This window comes from Sapajus apella, unplaced genomic scaffold (genome assembly GCF_009761245.1).
Source record: "Sapajus apella isolate SASKATOON/1434 unplaced genomic scaffold, GSC_monkey_1.0 scaffold212, whole genome shotgun sequence".
Taxonomy (NCBI): Eukaryota; Metazoa; Chordata; class Mammalia; order Primates; family Cebidae; genus Sapajus; species Sapajus apella.
In genome coordinates, this window is record NW_022437152.1 from 453,392 (window position 1) to 467,604 (window position 14,213).

A 14,213-nucleotide genomic window follows, 5' to 3' on the forward strand; every position below is an offset into this window, starting at 1 on the left:
GCAGCCAGCAGCACCCCAGCAACTCCCTCTTCTGCCCCAGGGACCACCTACACATCCCCAGTGCTGACCACCATAGCCACCACAGCTGCGGCCACCAGCTCCATGGCTACTCCCTCCTCCACTCCAGGGACCACCTGGATCCTCACAGAGCCAACCACTACAACCACCATGACCATATCCACGGGCTCCACAACCACCCTGTCCTCCACTTTAGGGACTGTGGTAATTCCTACCACAGCCACCACAATGGCAGCCACTGGCTCTGCAGCCACCCCCTCCTCTACCCCAGGGACTGCTCAGACCCCCAATGTGTTTCCTACCACAACCACTACTACTCCAGCCACTGGTGCCATAGTGATCCCCTCCTCCAGCCCAGGGACTGCTCAGACCCCCAAAGTGTTGACCACAAGAGTGGCCACCAGCTCCATGGCCACGCCCTCCTCCATCACAGGGACCACCTGGATTTTCACAGAGCCAACCACTACAGCCACCATTATTTCTTCTATGGGCTCCACAACCACCTTGTCCTCCACTTCAGGGACCCTGGTAATTCCTACCACAGACACCACGACGGTGGCCACTGGCTCCAAAACTACTCTCTCCTCCAGCCCAGGAACTACAAGCACCATTTCAGTGCTAACCACCACAGCCACCACGAACATGGCCACCAGATCCATGGCCACCCCCTCCTCCACTGTGGGGACAGCTCACATCCCCAAAGTGCTGACCACCACAGCCACCATGCCCATAGCCACCGGCTCCACAGTGCCCAGCTCATCTGCCCTCAGGACCATCCAAACCCCCACAGTGCTCCCCAGCACTGCCTTCAGTATGACCACTGCGTCCGCCTCGGCCCTCACCACCCTCATGCCCACTGGCTTCCCCAGCACCCACTTCTCAACTCCGTGCTTCTGTAGGGCATTTGGACAGCTCTTCTCACCTGGTGAGTCCATGTGGATGATGCCCCTGTGCCCTTTCCCCCGTGCCATACCAACCTGGGTCTGCCTGTCCGGGGAGCCAGTTCCTCTCTCCCTGCCAGCCACACTGTTCCCACCGGCCTCACTCACCCCACTGGCCTCACCCTGCCCCCACCGGCCTCATTCAGCCTCCGCTCTCCCCAGCCCCTCCCTGAATGACCACTCCCTCCTGCACTGACCCCTGCCTTTGCCATCCCAAGCTCTGGCTTGCCTGTCACTGGAAGTGGCTTATCTTACTGTCTTGTCCCCAACAGCGGAGGTCATCTACAATAAGACCGACCGAGCTGGCTGCCAGTTCTATGCCGTGTGCAACCAGCACTGTGACATCGACCGCTTCCAGGGCCCCTGCCCCACCTCCCCGCCGCCAGTGTCCTCCAACCCACCTCCCCTGCCCTCCCCTGCCCCCGGCTGTGACAATGCTGTCCCTCCTCGGCAGGTGGGTCCCGCCCGCCCTCCGCCTCCCCTGCTATGCACACAGGGCCTGGGTTTGCTCAGGCACCACCAGGGCCCAGTCCCTGAGGCCTGTCTCAGTGACCCTCCACCCGTGGCTCCAGTTGGAGGAGGCGCACAGGCTCTGGGGGGCCAGGCCAACACGGGGGGCCACCCTCTTCAGGCGGACTCTTGTGGCCACCTGGGGCTATGCACCACGAGGGATGGGGTGACCAGGGGATGGGCGCCGTGAGCCGGTCCCAGTGAGCACGTGCCTGTTCCCTGCCACAGGTCAATGAGTCCTGGACCCTGGAGAACTGCACCGTGGCGCAGTGTGTGGGTGACAATCGTGTTGTCCTGCTGGAGCCGAAGCCCGTGGCCAACGTCACCTGTGTGAACAAGCACTTGCCCATCAAAGTGTCGGAGCCGAGCCAGCCCTGCAACTTCCACTATGAGTGCGAGTGTGAGTGAGGGCGGCCGCAGGACTCCCCGGGGGCAGGTGGAGCGGGCCGTGCTGGTGGCCAGGCTGGAGGAGTGGGGTGCGGGGGTGCGTGGAGAGGCGCCTGGGAGACGGGTGGCATCCCTTCAGGAAACCGCCATGCGCCACACCGTCCTGGCCACAGCAGTGCACATGGTGTGCGCCATTAGTCTGCAGGTTCCGTGTCCACCGGGCTCAACACGCTGACGCAGCCCACAGGAGAGGGGCGGAGGCATTTGCTGAGCTTCTCTGCACATCCACCTGTGTGGCTTGAAAGGAAGCCCGTCCAGGGGTTTCTGAGGCCGGGAGAAGCTCAGGATGGAAGCGGGAGCCCAGAGGAGCTGTGGTCTCCTGGGTCCTCACAGCGGCTCCCATCAAAGCGGCACTGTAGCTAAGAGGTGGTGGGGTTCTCACTTCTCCCGTGTCCTTGGCCCCAGGCTGCCCTTCCAAACCTCCACAGGCCAGGGGCTTAGATGACACAAACGCACTCTCCCTCCTGGAGCTGGAAGGCTAAGATCCAGAAGGGCAGGGCCACGCTCCCTGTGGAGGATCTGGGGAGGTCCTTCCTGCCTCTCCCAGCCTGGGGGCTCCAGGCCTCCCCTGGCCATGGCTGCATCTCCTCCTCTGCCTCTCTGTGGCCTCCCGACTCCGTGTGTCTGTCTCTCTCCTGTCCCCTGCAAGGGTGCTAGCCATTGGATTTAGGGTCCACCCGGGTAGTCGCTGATGTTATCATTGTAAGATGTTTCACTTAATCACTCTGCAAAGACGCTTCCTCCCGGCAAGGCCACGTGCGGAGGTTCTGCGGTGGCCATAGATTTTGGGGGGCACCATTCTACACACTGCACCCACTTTATAGATGAGGCTGCTGAGGCCAAGGGGCTTGAGGGGCTCCCAGGGCAGCAGTCGCGGTGGTGACGCTGGCTGCTGAGAAGCCCAGGGTGCGAGGGGACCGCCATGGAGCCCGCCAGCCCGTCGGTGCCTCTGTGTTCCGCAGGCGTCTGCAGCATGTGGGGGGGCTCCCACTACTCCACCTTTGATGGCACCTCTTACTCCTTCGAGGGCAACTGCACCTACGTCCTCATGAGAGAGATCCATGCGCGCCTTGGGAATTTCAGCCTCTACCTGGACAACCAGTACTGCGCAGCCTCCGCCGCCGCCAGCTGCCCCCGTGCCCTCGGCATACATTACAAGTCTATGGAAATCGTCCTCACTGTCACCACGGTGCACGGCAAGGAGGAGGGCCTGGTGAGTCCAGGCAGCCGGCAGGGCAGCCCTCCCTGTGCCCAGGCTGCGTGTGGCAGTGTTGGGCATGTCCCAACCACACCCGGGCAGGCCGACTGCAGGCCGGAGGCCCAGCTGCTTCGGCCATTGCCCAGGGCCGGAGGCAGTTCCCGGGGGGCAGGGAAGGCTGTGGGGCCACCCCAGGCTGAACGCACCCTGCGGCCCAAATGCAGCCAACTGCAGACTCCAGGCCCCCGGGGAAGAGCCGGGCTTTGGGGTGGGGGTTGCGTAGGCAGATCCCCAAAGGCACGCCCCGCTCCCAGAGCCCACCCGGCACCACCTCCCAGCTCACGGGCTCCCCCGGCTGCCCCCAGATCTTGTTTGACCAAATTCGGGTGAGCAGTGGCTTCAGCAAGGACGGCGTGCTTGTGTCTGTGACGGGGACCACCATGCGCATGGACATTCCCGCCCTGAGTGTGAGCGTCACCTTCAGCGGGCACGTCTTCCAGGCCCGGCTGCCCTACAGCCTCTTCCACAACAACACCGAGGGCCAGTGTGGTGAGTGAGCACCGCCCGCCCGGCGGGTCCTGCCCCACTGGGGCTGCCCCAGGGGCTGACAGCCCAGTGGGCAAAGGGGAAGCCTGCGGACGGGAATGAACTGGGGGTTGGGGAGGAAGCCTCTGGAGAGGAATGAGCCTCGGGGTGGGGGGGAATCTGTGGAGGGAAATGCTCTCGGTGGGGGAAGCCTGTGGATGGGAATGAGCTGAGGGGTTGGGGGGCAGCCTCAGAGGGGAATGAGCTGGGAGCAAAGCCTGTGGAGGGGAATGAGCCAGGGGAAGGGGCACAAAAGGCTCCCCGGATTCCAGCCCCATGGTGAGGCCCTGGCCTGCCCCCAGGCACCTGCACCAACAGCCAGAGGGACGATTGCCGCAGTCGGGTTGGAACCACGGCCACCAGCTGCAAAGACATGGCCAAGACGTGGCTGGTTCCCGACAGCAGAAAGGACGGCTGCTGGGCCCCAACCGGCACGCCCCCCACTGCCAGCCCCATGGCCCCAACGTCTGGCACACCCACCCCCAGCCCGTGCCCGCCGCAGCCGCTCTGTGATCTGATGCTGAGCCAGTGAGTCCTCCCCTCGGGATGGGAGGCCCCGGGGTGCCCCTGCCTGCCCTTGCTCAGCTCCCTGGGGCCTGGTGCCCTCCGCCCCATCGCTCTGCCCACAGGGTCTTTGCCGAGTGCCATGACCTGGTGCCCCCCGGCCCATTCTTCAATGCCTGCATCAGTGACGGCTGCCGGGGCCGCCCCGAGGTGCCCTGCCAGAGCGTGGAGGCCTACGCGGCGCTCTGTCGCGCACGGGGAGTGTGCAGTGACTGGCGGGGTGCAGCCGGCGGCCTGTGCGGTGAGTGGGCGCGGCCCTGAGACCCCAGACCCCTCGGCCTCTCTGAGGGGCCTGTATAGTGAGTGAGGGTCGTCCCTGAATCCCAAACCCCTCGGCCTCCCTGAAGGGCCTGTGCGGTGAGTGGGCGTGGTCCTGCACCCCCAAACCCCTCGGCCTCTCTGAGGGGCCTGTGCAGTGAGAGGGGGTGGCCCTGGACCCTCCAGCCCCCTCGGCCTCTCTGACATCTCTCTGTACCCACAGATCTCACCTGCCCACCCACCAAAGTGTACAAGCCATGCGGCCCCATACAGCCTGCGTCCTGCAACTCCAGGTGAGCACAGGGATGGCTGGATCTAGGGGAGCAGGAGGCCAGGGGGCATCCTGCTGTGAGCCACAGATATCTGGGGTGCCCCTGAGCCCAGGACTCCTTGAAAAACATCCCCGGCTGCTCCCAGATGCCTTAGAGACAGAGCAGGCAGGAGGCGTGTCCCCACCCTGCCTCTCCCCATCCCCACCCCTGCCCCGCCCACCCTGAGCAAGCCCCGCACTCCACCATTCCTCTCCTTCCTGCTCCCCACTGCCCATCCTGGGGACTCACATGGATGAAGATGCTGGGAGGCCTCCTGGACCTCAGGGTCCCAGGGCCACTCTTGTCGCCCTGTAGGAACCAGAGCCCACAGCTGGAGGGGCTGGCGGAGGGCTGCTTCTGCCCCGAGGACCAGATCCTCTTCAATGAACACACGGGCATCTGCGTGCAGGCCTGCCGTAAGCGCTGCCACCTGGGCCCGACCAAGCGCCTGAAGGGTGGGAGGGGCCGTCCCAGCCGCACTGTGCTCTCCCCTCTCCCCAGCTGACCCCTGTGCCACGTTCGCCCCACCAGGGGCCCACTACGGCCCCAGTGTGGCCCTGAGCCCCTGCAGAGCCCCCTCCAGCCCCCTGAAGCCCCACGGGAGGCACTGTCCTTGTGCGATCCTGTCGTGGTCCCTCCCCTGAGCCCTGCCTCCCACCACCGTGGCCGAGCCTCCTGTGCACTGACAGCTGGGCTCACAGTGCCCTGGCCTGAGCTCCAGCCACAGCTGTCACCCTACAAGATCTCCAGGGGCTTCCATCTTAGGGGGAAGTGGCGCCAGGCTGAGAGCACCTCCCAGAGCCAGAGGCCCCTCTGCCTGCAATCTCAGCATCCTCGGTGACGCCGTGCCCTTTCCTTTCCAGCCTGCGTGGGATCGGATGGCTTTCCCAAATCTGTGAGTGGCTCCGCCCCCACCTGCCCTACCCAACCCTCCCTGCAGCCGAGGGAGGAAGAGAGCCTCCCCATACCACAGGACAGCTGTGGGGCGCATGGTGTGGGCTTCCTGTCCCGTCACTCTGGGCCACTCGGGTGCCAGCCCAAGGGACGGGGTGGACAGACAGATGCCCAGGGTTGGCCCGTGGCTGAGTGTGGTGGGGAGGCCTGGAGCCCTGTCCAAGAACCCTCAGGAACCCCCTCGATCCCTTCCAGCCCGGGGAGCGGTGGGTCAGCAACTGCCAGGCCTGCGTGTGTGACGAGGGCTCAGTGTCAGTGCAGTGCCAGCCCCTGCCCTGTGAGGCCCAGGGCCAGCCCCCAACGTGCAGCCGCCCTGGCTTCCAGACTGTGACCAGGCCCCGGGCCGACGACCCCTGCTGCCCTGAGACGCTGTGCGGTAAGAGCCCAAGGAGCAGAGGTGCCCGGCATGGGGGTGGGGTGGATGGAGCCAGTGCCTGCCAGGGGCCTGCAGGGTGGGCACAGGAGAGCAGAGGAGAGCCACCCTGTCCTGGTCTGACCAGGTGAGACCACTCGGCAGAGACTGCCTCCAGGCACTTCATTGTCCTCCTAAAGATGAGGCGGGTGTCCTCTGGCCTGCCCAGGAGTGGCCCGGGACGTGGGGAGCAGTGGGGAGGTGGTCAAGCAAGGGGCCTGGAGGGAGCCCCCAAGGGCCGTGGGAGAAGTCAGGTCTCCAGGGAGCCCCCCGCCCGGGGCTTACTCTGGGAATGATGGGTTGTGAGGAGCGAGCAGCCCCTTACTGTGCCCTGTTCTCCCGCAGTATGCAACATGACCACCTGTCCCCAGAGCCCGCCCGTGTGCCCGCCAGACCAGGAGCCCTACCGCACCCAGGAGGAGGGCGACTGCTGTCCCACCTTCCGCTGCAGTGAGCGGGGCAGGGGCGGGGGAGGGATGGGCTCCTGGGTGACCATGCGTCTGGGGTTGGGAGATGCAGGAGGGCAGGCGGGGGGGGGACGAGCTCCTGGGTGGCCATGCGTCCGGCAGTGGGGGGCGCAGGAGGGCGAGGGCACGGAGCACAGGCTTAGCTCCCTTTCCTTCCAGGACCTCAGCTCTGTACTTACAATGGCACCTTCTACGGGGTAAGGGCACAGCAGCGAGCGGGGGTGGCCCTGCACCCAGACATCTGTGTGGGATGCCCGGGGCCCTCTGAACCCCACTCCTTGTCATGACACTCCTGCCATGAGGGCAGATCCATACAGGGGCCCTGGGCAGGACAAGGCTGGGACACACCTGGGACTCGGAGACCCCTTACGTCTTCAGCCGTGAGCGCCACAGCTGCTGCCTCTGAGAGGTTACTCAGGGCCTCCCAGCAAGGACCTAGGGGCAGGACACACCTGCCTGGGGTCCCTGCCCACCCAGATTCCCTGCCTGTCCAGATTCCCTGCCCTCCTGGATTCCCTGCCCACCAGGGGTGCATCCATTTGAAGGTGCTCCATTTGAGGGGTGCTCCATTTGAGGGGTGCATCCATTTGAGGGTACTCCATTTTAGGGGTGCTCCATTTGAGGGTGCTCCATTTGGGGAAGAGACAACTTCCTGTGGGTCACAACTAGTCATGGGGAGGGGTCCTGGCCCTGTTGCCCACCAGTGCCCTCAGTGCCACCCTCCCACTCACTGCAGGTTGGTACAACATTCCCAGGGACTCTTCCCTGCCACACGTGCACCTGCCTCTCTGGGGACACCCAGGATCCAACAGTGCAGTGTCAGGAGGATGCCTGCAACAATGCCACCTGCCCCCAGGTGAGCCCCCAGGCACCCATGCCCTTAGGTGAACCCCCGAGGCACCCACCCCCAGGTGAGCCCCCAGGCACCCACCCCCAGGCAAGTCCCCAAGACACCCACCCCCAGGTGGACCCCCCAGGCACCCACCCCCAGGCAAGTCCCCAAGACATCCACCCCCAGGTGGACCCCCGAGGCACCCACCGCCAGGTGAGCCCCCGAGGCACCCACCCCTAGGTGAGCCCCCCAGGCACCCACCCCCAGGTGAGCCCCCCAGGCACCCACCCCCAGGCGAGCCCCCCAGGCACCCACCCCCAGGCGAGCCCCCGAGGCACCCACCCCCAGGTGAGCCCCCCAGGCACCCATCCCCAGGTGGGCCCCCAAGGCACCCACCCCCAGGTGAACTCCCAGACACCCAACTCCATGTGAGCCCCCAAGACACTGCCCCCAGGTGAACCCTGAGGCACCTGCCCCCAGGTGAGCCCCCAGCTGCTGGGCAGGCCCAGCCCCGAGTCATGCTGACCTGCCTCCCTGGGGTTCTCTAGCTCAGCCTTTGCTGAGGCCATGTTTGTTCCCAAAGGGCGGGCATGAAGTAGGGTGACTAAGGGGCCTCAGGGTGGGACAGGCCTGCAGGCTGCTGGGGACAGGGGCTAGCATCAGGTCCCAGGAAGAAAGAAGTAGGCAGAGAGAAGGTGCTGGAAACGGGTGAGGCTGAGCCGGATAACTGGGTGGGGGCAGCTTCTGTGGGTGTAGGTCCAAGCAGGGACAGGGATAAGGGCCACCAGACCACTGGGGTGTTGATGGCAGGGCAGGCTGGGCCGGGACGGGCACTGGAGGAGAGGAGCACAGCCTGACACCCTCCTGTCCCACAGGGCTTTGAATACAAGAGCGTGGCTGGGCAGTGCTGCAGGGAGTGCGTGCAGACAGCCTGCCTCACGCCTGACGGCCGGCCCGTCCAGGTAAGAGCGGAGGCGCGGGGGCCGGTCTCAGCTCCACTCCCTCCGCAGACCTTCATCCTCCATGGGGCTCGGTGCACGAGAGTCCCTACTCAGCTTCCACCCTCTGCCTTGCACTTCAGCTGAACGAAACCTGGGTCAACAGCCCCGTGGACAACTGCACCGTGTACCGCTGTGAGGTCGAGGGCGGACTCCATTTGCTGACCCCACAGCCTGCATCCTGCCCAGATGTGTCCAGCTGCAGGGTGTGTGCTGGAGGCCCCGCCCCTTCCTGGGAGGCCCTGTCCATCAGGAAGCCCCACCCAGCAGGGAGGCTCCACTCCTTCCCCAGAGGCCCTGCCTCTGCCTGGGAGGCCCCACCCCTGTCTGGGTGCCCCTGGGAGGCTTCCCCCCACCCTAGGAGGCCACACCCACCAGGGAATCCCCCAGGCACCTGCCCCCAGGTGAGCCCCCCCAGATACCCACCCCCAGGTGAGCCCCGAGGCACCCGCCCCCAGGTGAGTCCCCAGGCACCCGCCCCCAGGTGAGTCCCCAGGCACCCCACAGCCCTGGCCCTGTCTTTGGCCCCACAGGGGAGCCTCAGGAAGACCGGCTGCTGCTATTCCTGTGAGGAGGGTAAGTGGAGGTCGCCTTCCCACACCCGCCCTCCGGCTTCATCCCGTGCCCTTCCATTCCCACCCAGACGGCAGCACTGGGCAGCAGTGGGATCTCAGCCTCCAGGCTCCAGTCTTGGTCCAGGAGGGCCGTGGGAGGGGCGGTCCCATGGGGAGGGTCCACCCACCAGGTCCTCAGAGCAGAGTCCACGGAGGCCTTGCATCCGCCTTTCCTCTTCCAGACTCCTGTCAAGTCCGCATCAACACAACCGTCCTGCGGCACCAGGACTGCGAGACCCAGGCCACGGTCAACATCACCTTCTGTGAGGGCTCCTGCCCCGGAGTGTCCAAGTGAGTGGGCTCCTGGCCCTGTGCCAACAGCACATGCGTGCGGTGGGTCCGTCTGGGCCCGTCTGCTGGCCAGCATCCCGCTCTGGGTCAGGAGGGCTTACATCAGCTCCAGGAAGAAGGAAAGTGGCTCCCCAGCAGGGTCCCCTTCTCCACATCCATCGGCAGAAAGCCTGGGGCCACTCTCCCGGCCAGGCCAGGGCCCTGCTGAGCTGAGCCACAAGGCCCAGAGCTCCCGGCCGCAAACTCAGGTCCGGGGTATCCCCTAGGGAGAGTGGGCGGAACCAGAGCCTTCCATGGAGCCCCCACGGCTTGCCACAGAGGCCAGCTGTCAGCAGGAGGGGCCAGGAGGGTTGACCCTTGGCTAGAAGAGGCAGGAGGAAGGGTCAAGGGCTGCTCAGGGTCAGCAGGACTGGAGGAGCTGGTTCAGACCGGGGAAGGGCCACAGAAGACAGAACCTGCGCCAAGGGACCCAGGGAGCCCAGAACCACCCCATCCTGGGAAGGTGAAGCTCCATGTGCCCACAGAGCAGGCCACTGTGGACAGAGGGGTGGCCGTCTGGCCCAGGACCCCAGAGGCCCACGTGTCACCGCAGCTGGGCAGAGAAATGGTGGGGCCCAGGTGGCTGGTCTGAGGGCCACCCTGCATCCACAGGTACTCAGCGGAGGCCCAGGCCATGCGGCACCAGTGCACCTGCTGCCAGGAGACGCGGGTCCACGAGGAGACCGTGCCCTTGCGCTGTCCTGATGGCTCAGCCGTCCTGCACACATACATCCACGTGGATGAGTGTGGCTGCACGCCCTTCTGTGTCTCTGAGCCCGTGGCTCCCACACACGCACCCGGATTCCCGGTCTAGGAGGCCACTGCCATCTGACGATGTTCTGCCTCGACCCCATGCCCTGTCCACCTGGAGCCAGAATGCACATCGCCCAACCACGACCACCTTGGGCCAGCTCCACGGAACCCCCCGGCCTCTGGCACCCTGTGCCTCCATGCTCCTGCTGCCCGCCCCAGGGGTAGAACCGACCCCTGGAAGGGTGAGGAGCCAGCAGGATGCCTTTCAGGAAAGTGCCACTCAGGAGTCCTGCCCTGGTAGAGCCTGTGGCCCGTCTTGGCCTTGCCCCTCCCTGAGGTCACTGGGACACCCTGGAACAAACTAGGCACGTGCAGGCCTGTGTGTTCCCGCCATGCCCAGAGCCACGGCCAGAGCCCCTGTGCAGCACGGATCCCAGCTGGCCGTGTCCAGCCGCTGGGGCACAGACAGCCCGGTCCAGGCAAGGCTGGTTGCTACTGGGAAGCTGCACCAGGCGATGTGTCCGCCTGTCCGTGCCTGCTGCAGGGTACCTCGGGGCTGAGGCCACAATGGCCAGGTCAGAAGGGTCAGCATCCCAAAGCCCCCTCTGCCCAGCTCAGCCCAGTTCTGCAAATAAACCCTGAGCATCGCCTACATTTCCTGTCCCAGTGTCTTTTCTTGCCTACCGTCTCTCCCAGGCTGTCCAGGTCTTCTGAGGGCTGACTGCCTGGGCCCTGCCGGCTGGAAGACACATCCAGGGGATGGTACAGAACCCCCATCAGCCGCTGAGGGGCCAGGAAGTCTCTGGGAGGGCCAGGCGGGGTGAGGGACAAGAAGCCAGATGGCCATCCATGTGCTCCTGAGAGCACTCTGGGAGCCAGTCTTGGGCTGTGGAAGGGCTGGCCAGAAGACAGGGCACAGGGGGCCGCCAGGACCCGGAGGTCACCCCGGCAGTGATTTCCAGCATGGGGGATTGTGTGAGGAAACCGCTCGTACAGGAAGACAGAGGCAGTCAGTGGGGCAGACATGCAATCAGACCCTGTCAGCAGGGACGTAGCCGCCGCCCAGGGCAGGTGACCGGAACTGGGCACGATGCTCCCAGGCTGGTGCTGGGCCCTGCAGAGCCACCTTTCACCCCGTCTCGTGTGGACCCCCTGGGATGCTTTCCTCTGGGGCTTGCTCACCTCCTGTCTCACCTCCCCATGTGGCAAGGCTTCCTGCCCTTCCTTTCTGTTGCTCTGTCCAGAGCACAGAGCACCCCGTGCAGACAGCAGGGGACTGGGGAGCCTGTGGGATGGGCAGCATTGACAGCTGGGGCTGCAGGTGTGGGCAGGGAAGACAGTGAAGGTGGTATCAGCCAGGACCTGGGCACAGCAGGATGCAGGGGGCTTTGGGCACAAAACAACCTCCTGCTGGGCAGGGGGTGGGCACGGGCAGACCGTGGTCTGGGGAGATGAGGGCAATGCCCGCACCTTGCCATGGACCTACTGGGCAGGGAGTGGGCACAGGGAGACCGTGGCCTGGGGAGACAAGGGCAATGCCCACACCTTGCCATGGAAGCCTCTGGTGTGGGTGCAGAGCAGGGCCTTCCCCACACCAAGAACTGCCTCTGCCCTCGGGTGGGTTCTGCCCTGCCCAGGAAGTGACACCATCATTATAGCAGTGTGGGAACGGACACATACAAAAGGCTTTACCCCTCCCCTCCACAGTGTGGCAGGTGTAGCCTCTCAGCACTTCCCAAATCCCATTTACAGAGCGAGGCCCCTGCCAGCACTCCAGCCTCTCCTCCCCTCCTTGCCGAGGCCCAGCAGGACAGGCCACCCCAGTACTGGGCTGGAGACAGTCAGGGGGCTGGCAAGGTTGCAGGTGGGCTCCGGGGGGCGGTGGGTTAGGATGGTCACCACTGGGGTCAGCTTCTACAGGTTTTACTGTGTCTCTGAGGCTGATTCCCTGGAGGCCACACCAGGTCACTGCCCAACTGGGCCTGCATTCAGCCATATGTAAACGGTGTTTCCTGAACCTCAGTCATTTTCGTGGCGCGTGGTTTCTTAGACCCATTTACACCGGTGTGTGCGTACAAGCACCCGTCTCAGAGGCCTGGGCTATGCCGTCTGTGCCCCACCATCTCATTCAATCCTGACAAGGACGCTGTGTGATGTCTGTGATCGCGTCTCCCACCCCACGGACGGGAACACTGAGGCACAGAGTGATGAAAAGGTGCGCTTCTGTCGGGAGAAAGCTGGGCTCACACCCACAGCCCACATGGAGTCCACACTCAAAACCACAGAGCTCTGCTGATGACCCAGAGCAAGGAACTATAAAAAAAGACACAGTGAATGCAAACCAATGTTACTCAGGCTTTAAGGACGTTGTAAAGCAGGTTTCTGGTTTCCAGATGGAAAAGTGGGCATGTCTCCCCCACAGACACAAAAACCATGGCAATGATAGAAACTTTAAAATAGCAGCAATTGAAAACAAGAAAGTAGCTGGGCACGGTGGCTCACACCTGTAATCCCAGCACTTTGGGAGGTCCAGGTGGGTGGATCACCTGAGGTCAGGAGTTTGAGACCAGCCTGGCCAACATGGTGAAACCTCGCCTCTACCAAAAATACAAAAAATTAGCCAGGCATGGTGGCGGATGCCCATAATCCCAGTTACTTGGGAGGCTGAGGCAGGAGAATTGCTTGAATTTGGGAGGTGGAGGTTGCAGTGAGCCAAAATCACACCACTGCACTCCAGCTTGGGCAACAGAGCAAGACTGTCTAAAAAAAAAAAAGAGAAAGAAAAGAAAAAAAAGAAAACGAAAGTAAATCATAAATCATCTGCAAGGCAAGAAGATATCCTGAAAAGGAGGGATTTGGGAAGTGCTGGGAGGCCACACTCGGCCACACTGTGTGTGTGTTGGGGGTGGCGGCAAGGCCTTTTGTATGAGTCCATTCTCACACTGCTATAAAGAAATATCTGAGACTGGGTAATTTATAAAGAAAAAGGTTTAACTGACTCACAGCTCTGCCTGGCTGAGGAGGCCTCAGGAAACTCACAGTCATGGTAGAGGGCAAAGCAGAAGCAGGCACCTTCTTGACAAGGTAGCAGGAGACTGAGACCCAGCAGGGGAGATGCCACGTGCTTATTAAACCATCAGATCTCGTGAGAACTCACTCACTGTCATGAGAACAGCATGGGGGATACCACCCCATGATCCAATCACCTCCCACAGTGTCCCTCCCATGACATCTGGGGAATATGGGGATGTATTAGTCTATTTCCACACTGCTGATAAAGACATAACCAAGAATGGGAAGAAAAAAGAGGTTTAATTGGACTTACAGTTCCACATGGCTGGGGAGGCTTCAGAATCATGGTGGGAGGTGAAAGGCACATCTTACATGGTGGCAATAAGAAAAAATGAGGAGGAAGCAAAAAGTGGAAACCCTGATACAGCCATCAGATCTCATGAGACTTATTCACTATTACAAGAATAGCATCTGAAGGACTGGCCCTCATGGTTCAATTACCTCTGCCTCAATGCCCACATGTGGGAATTCTGGGAGATACAATTCAAGGTGAAGTTTTGGTGAGGACACAGCCAAACCATATCATTTTGCCCCTTGCCCCGCCAAACCTCATGTCCTCACATTTCAAAACCAATCATGCTTTTGCAGCAGTCCCCCAAAGTCTTAACTTATTTCAGCATTAACCCAAAGCCCACAGCTCAACATCTCATCTGAGACAAGGCAAGTCCCTTCCATGAGCCTGTAAAATCAAAAGCAAGTTAGTTACTTGCTAGATACAATAGCAGTACATGTATTTGGTAAATACAGCTGTTCCAAATGGGAGAAACTGGCCCAAACCAAGCGGTTACAGGGCCCATGCAAGCCTGAAATCCAGTGGGGCAGTCAAATTTTAAAGCTCCAAAATGATATCCTTTGACTCCAGGTTTCACATCCAGTTCACGTGGATGCAAGAGGTGGGCTGCCATGGTGTTGGGCAGCTCTGTCCCTGTGGCTTTGCAGGGTACAGCCT

The 14,213-nt window shown here is 62.7% G+C and overlaps 1 protein-coding gene across 1 annotated transcript in view; it reads left to right on the forward strand.

Annotated features, from left to right (window-relative positions):
* The window catches only part of MUC5B (mucin 5B, oligomeric mucus/gel-forming), a 36,563-nt gene extending 25,679 nt beyond the window's left edge, over positions 1-10,884 (forward strand). Inside the window, exons 32-50 of the mRNA XM_032270577.1 lie at positions 5-943; positions 1,232-1,413; positions 1,698-1,869; positions 2,879-3,129; positions 3,480-3,663; positions 4,002-4,227; positions 4,329-4,504; positions 4,745-4,814; positions 5,148-5,248; positions 5,696-5,727; positions 5,982-6,162; positions 6,544-6,648; positions 6,825-6,862; positions 7,402-7,521; positions 8,373-8,459; positions 8,579-8,701; positions 9,029-9,071; positions 9,292-9,400; positions 10,052-10,884. Of these exons, the coding sequence (XP_032126468.1) occupies positions 5-943; positions 1,232-1,413; positions 1,698-1,869; positions 2,879-3,129; positions 3,480-3,663; positions 4,002-4,227; positions 4,329-4,504; positions 4,745-4,814; positions 5,148-5,248; positions 5,696-5,727; positions 5,982-6,162; positions 6,544-6,648; positions 6,825-6,862; positions 7,402-7,521; positions 8,373-8,459; positions 8,579-8,701; positions 9,029-9,071; positions 9,292-9,400; positions 10,052-10,253 (3,341 nt within the window). The 3' untranslated portion in view covers positions 10,254-10,884. The remainder of the gene's footprint in view (positions 1-4; positions 944-1,231; positions 1,414-1,697; positions 1,870-2,878; positions 3,130-3,479; positions 3,664-4,001; positions 4,228-4,328; positions 4,505-4,744; positions 4,815-5,147; positions 5,249-5,695; positions 5,728-5,981; positions 6,163-6,543; positions 6,649-6,824; positions 6,863-7,401; positions 7,522-8,372; positions 8,460-8,578; positions 8,702-9,028; positions 9,072-9,291; positions 9,401-10,051) is intronic.
* The last annotated feature ends 3,329 nt before the right edge of the window (positions 10,885-14,213 follow it).